The 13046-nt window shown below is 45.1% G+C and overlaps 1 protein-coding gene across 1 annotated transcript; it reads left to right on the top strand.

The window, feature by feature from the left end:
• The first annotated feature begins 747 nt into the window (after positions 1-747).
• RHEB (Ras homolog, mTORC1 binding) lies at positions 748-12636 on the top strand. Its single transcript, XM_075271501.1, has 8 exons — positions 748-1108; positions 5542-5613; positions 7617-7684; positions 8528-8610; positions 10021-10077; positions 10150-10197; positions 10368-10449; positions 12051-12636. Exons 1-8 carry the CDS (start codon positions 1057-1059, stop codon positions 12141-12143), a joined length of 555 nt encoding a protein of 184 aa, XP_075127602.1. The 5' UTR covers positions 748-1056; the 3' UTR covers positions 12144-12636.
• The last annotated feature ends 410 nt before the right edge of the window (positions 12637-13046 follow it).

Raw genomic sequence — 13046 nt, 5'->3', positions numbered from 1 at the left:
GAGTGTGACTTTCTGCTCTATTATACCTATATGGAAAACACCAGCGTTTCCGTAGGTATAACTGACATGCTGTGATTTCCGCTGTGGATTATTCTTTGCAATGTGTGGATGGGATTAGCCAGAATCCCATCTATGTGCAGGTAATGTAACACAACGCGTTTCTTGCTGCTCCCATAGTGCACTGCTTTCTAGTAACAGATAGCCAGGATTTTATTCTTCTTTTCTGTGTGAGAATAAAATATTATTATTATTACTATTAATATTATTAGACACTGATCAGCAGCACAGCTATAACACCGTATGAGGGAACACTACACACATGCACAGAGCTGGTGTCTCAGGGAGTATTGCAGTTCCCTGCACACACATTCCCACCCTACGTGCAAAATCATGGTCACCTTCACTGACGCACGCCAGCAACGACGTTCACGCCGCAAACACACATTATTGTCTCCACCTCTGGAGCCATTTTGTCGACGCTTTTTCCCACTCCCATGGTGAATCTTGAGCGGCGCAAAGATGTCTGACGCCGAGTACGCGCCGCCACCGCCATTCACCCCCACGCAACCAATTTACTTTTACCCGACGACAAGCGTGTGCAGACGACGTCTCCACGTAGCCCCGCCCCCCGCCATTATGTTGTCAGAAAGGCACCGCCTATGTCCAATAGAAAGCTCCTAGGTAACATCCGCCCCGCCCCCTGCCACAAGTATCCGCCAATCAGCTGCTTCCCCGCCACAGCCCGCGGACTGGGATGACGCAGCGAGTTTTTTCCGGACAGGCGAGAGGGCGGGCTGAATAATAAAAACAAATCCGTGCCGGAGAGGAGAAGGCGGGATATAAAGGCGGGCTGACGCCATACGTCTACGCGCAGCAGCAGCTAGCGAGGCCGTGGGTTGGTGGGAGGGAGTGCAGGCTCCGGACCGGTGCGGTGTCAGGCGGTGAGAACTTCAGCTCGTGCTTGTCGGCCGGCCGCGCCGTTTTATCTTCTTCTTCTGTCGGTGGATGCAGCGCCTTCGGGTCTGAACGAAAGGCAAAACAGTGGAGGCGCCAAAGATGCCGCAGCTTAAGTCGCGGAAGATCGCTATCCTCGGGTACCGGTCTGTGGGTGAGTGTGGCCGTCGCCTGGGCACACGTGTGGTGGTAGTGCCACATGTCAGGCCGCCAGCCTGTGCCATAGGCCTGCCGTGTCTGCCAGGAGAGTGACCTTTACCCTAGTGTGCCATGGTCCGGCCAGTACCTGCACCCCCTGCCCTGACAGGCTAAATATACATGCTCTTCTGCCATGGACTGTGCTGCTCTCTTCTGCCAGTCCCTGGCAGTGGTCTCTTGGGGTATTGCAGATGGGACCTGCCTACAGGACTAGGGGCTTCAGTCTGGTTCTGCCATCTGATGCCACTGGCTAATAAGGGTTGTAATGACTGCTCCACCTTGTGGCCAGATGGCTGGGGGTGAGTAGGTGGTGGAAGTGATCCTCCATATTATCCAAAATTGGGTTTTCTCTGCACTGTTCAGGCATCCAGTGCTGCATGTGCCATAGATCCCTATGCAGAGTAATAGGAGATGCTGCAGGTACTGCTGCCATATGGAAAGGCTTTGACTTAAAGGGGCTCTCCACAGGATGGCTCATCAGTAGGGGTTCTGACACCTGGACTTGGCTGTTCTGGAAGTTATGTTCTATGGGGATGCTGTGTTGCTCCTATTTCCTGAATGCGATTTGGTGACCGTCAAAACTACTGATCTGGGTGTCAATCCCCCTCCCCATTAATCACTAAAATATTTAAGGGGTTGTCTAGATTTTAGGCTTTAAGAACCTCTCCTTAGGATAACCCATAAACATCAAGGGAGCGGATGGCTGGCTGCTGCACCGATCAGCTGTTTGGGGCAGCCTGTAGTGTACGTGGTGCCCGGCACTATACAAGACACGGGGCCAGTTGTTTCTGGCTCTATACAGTACTGTGTATAGTCAGGTGTCAGAATTGCCCTGTACTAGTGACTGATGCTGAAGTCGCCCCCTCCCCCACTGATCACTTATTTATGGGTCATCCTTAGGACACCAGGACAAGCCTATAAGAGGTACAGCGCTAAACCTCTAGTAGTGGCGGTGCCCGGTATTACAACATTGTAACTCTTCCTTAAATGGGACTGGCCTGCACAACCAGGCATAGAAATGTTTACTAGTAGGCTCAGCCAGGAGTCAAGGCCTTATGATAAATATTGCACATCCCCCCCTCCCCATACACATTCTGGATTTTTAAGGGGGTGATATATTAGGCTGACTACCTATGAATGATCATGTACATATCAGATCCCATACCTTGCATGACTGCAGTCTCCTAGTTGGCCACACATGGTGTCGCTGTTAGGACAAGGCTGGTGACACATGATGAACCTATAGCTGCATCTAGTCCCCCAGGTCTCTGGTTGCTGTAAATGAGACCTGATTTTTGGCCTGGTTTTGTGGTTACTGCCCAGCCTGAAACGTTTCCCTTACACAGAAGTGGGAGCACCCAGGGTTGGGTACTACATGCCGCCATAGCTGCACCAGGTACACGTGCCCTTGTGGTGTTTTTTTTTCCCCTCTCTACTGGTACAGCATGATGTGGATTACACATATAATACCCAGCCAAAGTTTCTGTACAAGTCACCTGACAAATACTGACCATTAAAGTGTATCTCCTGGTATAAGCGACTCTTCATACATGAGTGCGGCATGTGAATGTAAGAAACTTTGCAATGGCTCTCATGCTGTTCTGCTCCATTTCTTCAATGTAGCTGCTTGTTTACATTATATTCCTGTGTATTCAGCCTTGCACTTGCATCTTTATAATGAAGGGAGGGGTAGAATAGGGGGTTCCTGCTGGCTGACTTAATGCCTCATTCTGTGTACTAGTAGTCTCTTATCTACAACCTAGCAGTGTTAAGAGCACTGAATAGCAGAGTATAGCAGCAGCAATTATTTCTTTTCTAGCAACCTCTTAATTCCCTTCACCTCTTCATACAATATATAGAAAGTAGCTCAGTCTGAATAGTGGAGAATGTGTTCTCTAATGATACAGTATAGTCTTGTAGTAATGTGTCCTATACATTGTGTATAACCAGACATATGCTTTTGGCTTACTGACCTAGTACATAGTAGCAGTGTTGCCTGAGTCCCAGATTCCCCATCCCCCTCTTCCTACATTCACACAGTGAGGAGCGAGGCACATAACAGGAAATTGGTGCAAGAAGGGGCTGAGTGCCTGGGATGGCCCACATGGAGACAGCCATGCTGCTGAGCTTGTGTAGATGGGTTGATAACTTCTCCCGATGTTCCTGATTCAGCTCTAGCCGCGTCCAGTCCCCTGGGCCACTGCTGCCCGAGCTCACTTACTAAGTAGAACACCAATTAATTTCTGCTGGATATCATTACTGGCTGCTCGGTAACATGGCCTGTAATATCTGAGAGTCTGCAGGCTGGATGTGGCTTTAGTCACCCCAGGTATTGACATCCTCTTACTGGGGGGTGAAGGTATCGGCGGCCGGGAGAGCCAATGGCTATAGCTACATCATGTAGTGGGAGGCAGGGCTTGTGTCACTACTGCACAGGATAGAGCTGCCAATACAGATTAGATTGTACACTGCCATTGCCTGTGGTTAGGGAAGAGTTTAGATCTAAAGGATGTGTTGTATAGATGAAATATTCAGCTCTGTGAGCGGGGCATGAGACCTGTCTGACTCCGCCCTCCTGACAGTACAGGGCCTAAGTAGCGTATCTGCTGCCAGAAGTAGAGGGATGGCTGGTATCAAATGTGCTCGGGCATACTTGGTCACTAAATGACCTGTATATGGACTACAGGATATCCTCACCTGATGCTTGGGCCACCAGCCAGTACTTTGGCTTCACTGTATTTGTGGGGAGTGACTGCTGTGCTATCCTTTAAGACAAGAGCTACACTTGATCCTGGTTGACCAGCCCCACCTAGCTAATAGACTCTTGTGCCTACAACCTGGCCATTGTGGTCGCTCCTCATGGTACTAGCAATGACTACATAGTGTGCAGTCACATTGATCCATCCTATTCCATAAGTTAGTGGAACAGAACGTTTTCTACTTCCAGAAGTGTCTGGGAACAATCCGTGTAACCCTGGTAATGTTTCCCTGACATGAAAGGCAGCAGATGACATTTCAGGTCACGCTGCTGGTCTGGAAACATCACTGCAGCACTCGGGTGACCCCGTGGTTCATGGGGATTGTGTTCTGTAGTGTTCCCTTCATAGTGCTGACCTCTCCCACAGCAACAGAACGGGGACACTTTCTGCAGGTTGGAATAAACATGGCACATGCAGGATGACTCTGCTGTTCAGGCCTTGAGAAATGTTAGCTCTGAGGGTCGCTCCTTGTGGACATGTAGTATACATGGCAGTAATATGGCATCGCCTACTGTAAGCCTTCCTAGTCTAGGTTCTAGAGGCAGGCTTTTTTTTTTTTTTTTTTTTCCCCACAATTCTCTACCCCTCATCCACATCAGCTTTTGTATTCTGTCCAGGGAGAGTCTGCATGATTCCTGCAGGCAGCACAGAGCTTGCAACTGCGCTTGTATTCCATTTGGGGGGTCTCCATGCGGACTCTCCCTGGACGGAATACAAAAGCAGATGTGAACCAACCCTTCAATATCAGCAGTGTGTGCTCACCTTAAGGCATTGAAGTTGCCTTTGGGTGGAGTGCACTCCATCAGTTTCCTGCAGCTTAAAAGGAGATCAACTTGACTTAGGGACTCTAAACTCACCTACAGGTCCTTATGGCCCTGGGATTTAGATTCTCAAGTTGACCTGTTGTATAGCGGTGCGCCAACACTTAAAGAAGAAATAGTTTGCCTGGAGAGCAGTCTCTGGACTCCTCTGTGGTGGTGCTGGGATGTGCACCCTGATGTTGTGCACTTGCCCTGAAGGTGAGGTGTAATCTTCTGGTATTCACTGAAGGAATGCAGCAGCCGGGTGCGTAAAGTGCAGAGCAGGCAATGATGGGTTTACAACACAGTGACTTGGTACACTAAACCCCTGGTCCACCAGAACCTGTCAGTGTTGGTGTCTCTGCTTGCCCTTCTGGTTTCCCTGTGCTTGGCTTCCCATACTGGTCATATGTTCCTGCACCAGCTGAAGGCGCAGCATGTGACTGGTGCAGTAACCATTGCCACTGCTTCATTGTCCTGTGCGCACACTGCTGGGAACATCAAGGTGAGCACTGCTCTGATGGGGGGAGGGGGGGTAATAATGCCCCAAGTGCTAGCCAGGTTCACCTTCACAGTCCTATAATGTTGCTGTCATCCGTCTTGTTTGGCCCAGGCCTTGAGCTATATTCACACTTCTCTCTGGGGCCATGTCAGCAGTTCCATCAAGTAACCTTTAGGTCAGGCTGGATGTCGGTATAGGTGACTGCCTTGGAAAGCCATAGGGTCAGTTTACATGAATGTAAGCTATATACAAATGAGCAGGAAGAACTTGTTTCAGACCTATGTGAACAATGCCTAATCTGCCAATATTTTTTTTTTCTCTCCTTCAGGGAAGTCTTCATTAACCATCCAGTTTGTTGAAGGACAGTTCGTGGATGCCTATGATCCCACAATAGAAAATAGTAAGTGCCCTATAAAAAAATAAATTCTAGTGCCACAACTTAAGCTGTAACAGAGCATCTGACATGACAAATACTTGTATTTTGCCCTCTTTAGTGGGATGTGACTCTCCAACCACTGAGTGTATTCTTGGGAGTGTCAATGGACTACTCTTAGGCTCCTAGTGTCCGTTCAAAATCTGGCACGGACATTAGGAGCAGACACTAGCTGTGTCCGTGACACTTGTCATTCACTTAAATGGCGATCGGGTGCGTTCTTTTGCACTCCGTGCCCTTCCTTCACTGTCCGCATGTAAAGATGTCTGACTTTTCAAGCAGACAGAAAAAAACCTACATGTCGGGTTTTTCTGTCCGCTTGAAAAGTCTGACATCTATTCAAACGGACACTTAAGGACAGTCACGGAGTGCAAAAGAACGCACCCGATCGCCATTTAAATGAATGAAAAGTGTCATGGACACAGATAGTGTCCGCTCCTAATGTCCGTGCCAGATTTTGAACGGACACTAGGAGCGGACACTACCTGTCGGACACTGACGGTAGTGTGAACGCCCCCTTACTCTACATGGTACAGAATGGCTGTGTGGGTAACTGATGTTTGACACTACACCAGTTCCTCCCCTTCCCTCATATAAATGACACAATTGTGGTGCGATACTTCTGGGAACAAAATAGCCCCAGGTCTCACTATGTATGTTCTTTGAGACCACCTGTATTGTGGCGTCAGTAGGCCAGACCACTGAATTGCTCTTTTCAAAGCCCAACCCATTTATAAAGGCCTGATGGCCATGGTAAAGATCCTCCAAGTCACTAAAGTTGGTGAATGCATTCCTATGCAAGTACATGCAGAATAAACTATAACTCTAGTTCTAGAACTGTAGAAGTAGAAATCTTATTCTAAATCTGGTAACTTTTCCTCTGACACTGTTCACGTGAGCGCAGATTCAACTTCTGTGATAGTCTCCTCTACAGTGTTATATTGACTCCCTCCTTAAAGTTGTAATTTTTGAACTGAACATTGTCAGTAATAGAGATGAGCGAACACTAAAATGTCCGAGGTTCGAAATCTGATTTGAACAGCCGCACACTGTTCAACTGTTCGAACGGATTTCGAACCCCATTATAGTCTATGGGGGAAATGCTCATTTCAGGGGTACATAAAATTCGACAAAATTATACTTACCAAGTCCACGAGTGACAGTCGGGCTGGATTCTCCTTGAAGTCTTCTCCTGGCGCAGCGTCCCCGCATCTTCTTCCGGCTGGAATTCACTCTGCCTAGGCATCGGGGCCTAGGCAGTCGATTGCGCATGCGCAGTCGGCTCTGCCTAGGCCCCGATGCCTTGGCAGAGTGAATTCCAGCCGGAAGATGCTGTGGTAATGATGGTTACAAATGTCCGTGGGTTTGTTTTATCCTATATTGATAGAATAGGAGTCTTTGCTTTTACAATCCTAACAGCCCTCTCCAGGCTCCTCTGTAGTAAGGGTTATGCCTTAGTGTGTCAGACTTCACTGCTATAGCTAACGTGACCTGTGAAGTGGAAGTGTCACTTGCTAGAGTTTTTCTACTACAAGTGGGTGGTCTCTGAAGTCCCAGATATTGGTCTGTCAGATATTGATCTTTCTGAAGAATGGATAATTATTAAACTGTTGTAAACCACTTTGTCCTTTTACATAACCAGAGAAGGAGATGCAATGTCTGCCTTATTGTATAAAAATCTGAACACTTGCTGCTCCTTGAAACAATTGTATGTACAGCTAGACCTTGGAAGCCATCGCCTACCAGTGACAGACCATGTTGTAGGCACAATGTTGCATTACCAATGATGATGAAACCTGGCCCAGCTTAAGTATGCAATTGGATAAAATGTAGTGACCACCCATGATACAATATTATATAGCAGTGATGTGACTGGAGTGAAACATGGTATCTCTTTACTGTCTCACTTGCTGGCATATACGATGTCCTGTTAATGCTTGGTACTAACATAAGCCGTGTTTATTTTCTAGCATTTACTAAACAGATATCTGTGAACGGACAAGAATACCAGCTGCAGCTAGTGGATACGGCTGGTCAAGTAAGTCGAGTTGTCGGCATTCATTCTAGTGACACATGAGCCAAATGTGTGCCTGGGGCTATGTACACGGTAATAGTTGTCCTGATACCACATAACTGTTGCAGATCGTCAGAGATCACTTTATGGATCATGTTTACCAGGTAATGGTGTATCGATCTTCAGGTGGAGGTCGTCCACTTCACTGGTTGTTTAGCCATGCAGGGCCTAAGTCCATTCAAATGGGTTAGAGGGATTAAACAGGCTATATTGTTATGGACTCTTTATTGCCTGTGCAGTCACAAGGTCCCCCAGTGATCAGAGGACTGAATTCCCATAAGGCCTCCTTATAGTGGTAGGTGGCAGTGCACTTGTCTGAGCAGCACACTATTCACTTCTATGGGGCTGTGGTCTAGGAGACCCTAGGAATTTTCAATCCTCCATCACTGGGGACTTGGCGATCAGACACATCCTTTATCTACAGGATAGGGATTGTCTATACAGAACCGCTTTAACACTCCCTCAACCAAACTGTGGGAGAGTGCTGAGCACTTGTCCTGTCCTCTCGAAATGGCTGCATACAGAACAATAAATGACACTGCTTACACTACAGCAAATCGATGCCTAGGTTTTCTGTCCCTGGCGTCTCTACATACAGCTCCTGGTGGTCAGTAGTGTGGCACAGGCTGGTCTGTCTCCGCACCTCTTCCTATCTCCGCCACTTTGCTGCCTGCACTGACTTGCTGTGACTTAGATTAATTAGATCCGTTTCCATGGAAACAGGGATGTCGTGGTCATGCTGCCTGCATTGATGTGAAACATTTGGTAATTGTGTATAAATTGGGGTTTTCAACTTTATTTTTTTAGGATGAATTTTCCATTATTCCTCAGACATACTCCATAGACATTAATGGATACATCCTTGTATACTCTGTCACTTCCATCAAAAGGTAAGTTCTTTGTTAGGGTATAGTTAGTTTTCTGTTTAGTTTTTTTTTTGCAAGTGATTTTAAGACTAAATCTCCTCCTAAAACACCAACTCCCATTCGTTTCAGTTAGATAGTAGTTACCCCCCCAACTAGGCAGGTTCTGCTTTGAAATGAAAGGGATGTGGGGAAAAACTAACATACAGAAACGTCTCAAGAAACGTCTTTAAAAACAACTTTTTGCAACTTCTCAGTTTCATATGAAATATTAAATGGTGCAACTATGAAGCACAATCTGTCCCACCAAAAATAAGGCGACCGTAAACAGTTGTGGCTTTTGGAAGACTGGGGTGTAAAAAAAGAAACTGGAAATGATTATAGGACAACAATGTAGACAATGCAGTGAAGTTGTCCAAAAAGTAAATCCCATGTGAGAAATCTAGTCTTGGACTAAATTTGAAAAAAGTATATGCACGTACACACGAAAAATGTATTTATATGTTCAGCAGAGAGTTAAAGGGATCCTATCATTTAAACTTTTTTCCTGCCTAACGCGTAAGAATAGTTTTGAGAGGCTATTCTTCTCCTACCTTTAGATGTCTTCTCTGTGCTGCCGTTTGGTTAAATTCCTTTTTTTTTTTTTTTTTTTTTGCCAGTATGCAAATGAGTTCTCTCGCTAGGGGTGTCCCCAATGCTGCGAGAGAACTCTCCAGCACTGCCTCCTTCTGGAATGGGGTCTTCACACGTCTTCCAGAGGTTGGCTTCAAACTTCTAGGGCAAAGCTGACTGCATGGCCACTTACATAATTGTCTTGCAGCATTGGGGGTGTCCTCAGTGCTGTTTGAGCGCTGTGGCCCACCCCCACTGCTGCGAGAGAAGTCATTGCATACCAGTGAAAAAACAGGATTTTAACCGAACGACAGTGTGGAGAAGACATCTGAAGGTAGGAAACGAATAGTCTTTCTTAAGGCTATTCCCATGTGATAGGCAGAAAAAAAATTGCATTTAAATGATAGGATCCCTTTAATGTGCACAACCCCAGTGTGTAACATGCTTCAGTATTGTTTCCAGCAAAACTGATATCGGATGGGAAGCTGATCATATACAAAAAACATCAGTTCCATCATATGATAGTAAAAGGCCTGACACCAGTGTGAATTGAGTCTTACAGGGCAGCAATTGTGTTTTTTTTTTTTTTTGGTTACTGGTCCTCATAGCCTAGTAATACAGTTCTAGAACTGTTAATCTAAGTCTGTCAAACACCTGGTTATGGGATTTTGTAAACCCTCTATCAGATCATGTCGTCATCTTGTCTCTTCCAGGACTGACTTTCTGTAAAATACCTCCTTGTGGAGATGTAGTAAATGTCTCATGTGCACTGCTCTAGTACTATATTATTACAATGGGGTGTAACACTGTCTCTTCTCTCTACAGCTTTGAAGTGATTAAAGTTATTCATGAAAAGTTGTTGGATATGGTGGGGAAAGTCCAGTAAGTTGGTTCAGCTCTTAAGATCCATTGCAGATGTGTCACCTATCTTCTCTGACTGTATCTCTCTTCCAGGGTTCCTATAATGTTGGTTGGAAACAAGAAAGACTTGCACATGGAAAGGTTTGTAGAACTTTATGGCCTTACTTGTAAGTGTTGGATATGGCAGACTAAAGGAAAGAATCCTGGATATAGACTAGTCACTTATATACCACATATCCCATTAAGACCAGAGACAAACCTTACACTGCAATAAACTTTTTTTTTTTTTTTTTTTTTCTTCTTTGTATTAGAGTGATCAGTTATGAAGAAGGCAAAGCCCTAGCAGAGTCTTGGAATGCAGCTTTCTTGGAATCTACTGCTAAAGAGAATCAGGTAGGTCTTGTGAGTTTAATAATCCATATCTCAGAGGGTCTCTGCCTACTCTGGTCACTGATGTGATGCAAGTGTCTTGCACACTTGCGTAATTAAAAACGTATTCAATCTGAAACGCCACTTACAATTCCTACTCCCGAATTGGTCTATAACTGCTCCCTCTTCAGAACATCCAGTAAGCTGAGTTGCTCGTGTCTTCACTTCCTTGATGTACTAAGATGTGAGCCTCTGGGTTACACTAATCAGAACACTATTAGTCTGCTGTTGCAATATTGATTTGCTTATACTGTGTACATAAGGTAACTTGGTTTGTGTGCATGTGACCTTGCAGTGAAAGCTGAGCTGCCTTCACTACTCATGAGTAATGGAATTGGGCTAATGGTTTAGGCAGAAGACTGCTGAGCCCAGAGCTCTGGTTTTAGATTGCAAGTCCAGTATTGTGCAATTTCACTATCATTGACCTGCTCTGAATGTGATGCAGCTTCCATTTCTTTACTCCCCCACTTCATAGTTTAGCATTGCTTATAAAGTATATTTCAAGTTTGGTGCTCTTGTGTGGTTTTTCAATGGAACCTGTCATGACCATTTGGGATGCTAAACCACAAACTGGTCCTTGTGCACCTGGTATTTGATTTCCCAATTGTGATCTCCATTCCCTTGCTAAAACCTTTGTATTCACTCCTGAGCAGTTTCTCAGTGACACTGGAGGATTACTGTGCATGCTTGGAGAGTACATCCCGGCCTTATTGGGCAACCTCCCAGATGCCAGAAGTACCAGGGACCAGTCACACTGAACTCGTCACCCAGTGGTGACAATGTAGGTTCCTCTTTATGCTGGCTGACCAAACAGGCCAATGACTATCTGCCACATGTAAATGTTAGTGACTACTGCTTTATGGGAAAGTCTATCCTCATACAGTAAGTTACCAGTAAATCGCTGCTTGTAAATGATGCAGTCAACTAACTTGCTTGCCAAGTAATCATTGGCAGGTTTTCAAAGTCCATTTATTGGGGGGGAACCATTTCTAGGAATTCTACCTCAATATGGCCTGCATAAAAGGACCAGAATCTGCTGCCTCTAGTGGTATCTTCGGGGAGCAAATGGTAAGATTCAGAATTTCCCCTTTCACTGCAGAGGCCATTCTAAATGCATATATCGTCATACATATAGGATTTATCTGCAGATCACTGGCAGATTCAGCTTTTCTTGGCATAATCTGCTGTTAATCTTGTATGACAACAGATTTCATCTTTGCAGAATTCAGCTTGTTCTGCAGGTCCAATTGTATGTCCAACTTTATATATTGGTAAAACCTCACAGGGATATCAACAATATGTTGCCTGAAGATTTTTGCCTGGTCAACAAAGCCTGTCTCACAAGAGCTGTAAATGACTCCTAATGTTCCCTGCCCACCTCTTCTATATAGTTGCACCCTCCTGACCTCAATAGCCAATATCCTCAACCCTTGAGTCCTGGTCACACACAAATCTTCATGGTCACTAGAGCCATTCTGAAATATTGTTTTCCAGCCAGAGAATTCACCTCCTGCTTTTACTAGCTGCTCTGCCATCTTTACCTCTTTTATGCTTTTCTTTTCCAGACTGCAGTTGATGTATTTAAAAGAATAATTTTGGAAGCTGAGAAAATCGATGGTGTAGGTTCACAAGGGAAGTCGTCCTGCGCCGTAATGTAATTCCACTACACAAGCTGCGGACACTGGGAATATATTCTACTTGAATAAGCAAACTGCCTGTTCTACTTCGAAAACTAGGCTCATCTGTGAACTATTCCTCTCCCAGCAGACATGTTCATGCTAGCAATGCCTTGGGACTTCTTCTGGGACTGGAAAGGTTACACGGATGTTAAGTTAGGGATGGTCACAGCCGCCTTTTGTTTTCTTTTTGTTTTTTCTTTTCTATTCAGAAAATGCGAAAAATCTGACTTCTGTGCAGATACCTACCATCTTCCACTCTTCAATCACACACTTTCAATTTGTATATCATATTTCTTAATATTATGGCCAATACTTTTACTGGCATTAATTTTTTCAGTGTAGTTTGTTTATAATATTGTAATCGCTTAAATGATACCTATTGTTACATTACCCTTTACTTAACCAGGCTTGAATGTCAGTGTTTCTTTCATTGTTCAGTGTAAACTTGTAAATAAAACAGCTGCAGACCTTGCGCTTGGTGTCGTCTTATGTCAAAACTGTATTGAGAACTTGCAGTGTTTAAGACTACAGGGAATATAATACTGTACGTGATGTCCTTTTTATTTTTTGCAGCTAATGGGTAATTATGGCTGCAAAACGCTATGTATTTGAGGCTAGGGCTGTGTACATGGCAAAGAAACTAGTGAGAAGGGAGAGAACGCTATTTTGTGACTTATTACAAGTCAATGTGATTATTAGATCCAGGGACACTAGACCAGGTTAGAATGCATCTGAAAAGATCCATGGCAGAAATCTGAGCACCATAAAGAAAGCCACCTGCTGTCTTTGACTAACATCCCATGAGCAAGACCTCAAGCAGCTTGTCAGAAGTACATAGAATCTCCCTGTACTCCGAGAAGCCGCAGATTCATTTGTGCAGGG

This window comes from Leptodactylus fuscus, chromosome 4 (assembly GCF_031893055.1).
Source record: "Leptodactylus fuscus isolate aLepFus1 chromosome 4, aLepFus1.hap2, whole genome shotgun sequence".
Lineage (NCBI taxonomy): Eukaryota > Metazoa > Chordata > Amphibia > Anura > Leptodactylidae > Leptodactylus > Leptodactylus fuscus.
This window is presented reverse-complemented; position numbering and strand designations above follow the sequence as displayed.

Bases quoted from the DNA above. Each gene is read 5' to 3' on its own strand.
- RHEB (XM_075271501.1), top strand. From the start codon at position 1,057: ATGCCGCAGCTTAAGTCGCGGAAGATCGCTATCCTCGGGTACCGGTCT. The intron at 8,611-10,020 runs GTAAGTTCTTTG...TTCTCTCTACAG, and splicing joins TCTGTCACTTCCATCAAAAG to CTTTGAAGTGATTAAAGTTA. The intron at 10,198-10,367 runs GTTTGTAGAACT...TCTTTGTATTAG, and splicing joins AAAGACTTGCACATGGAAAG to AGTGATCAGTTATGAAGAAG.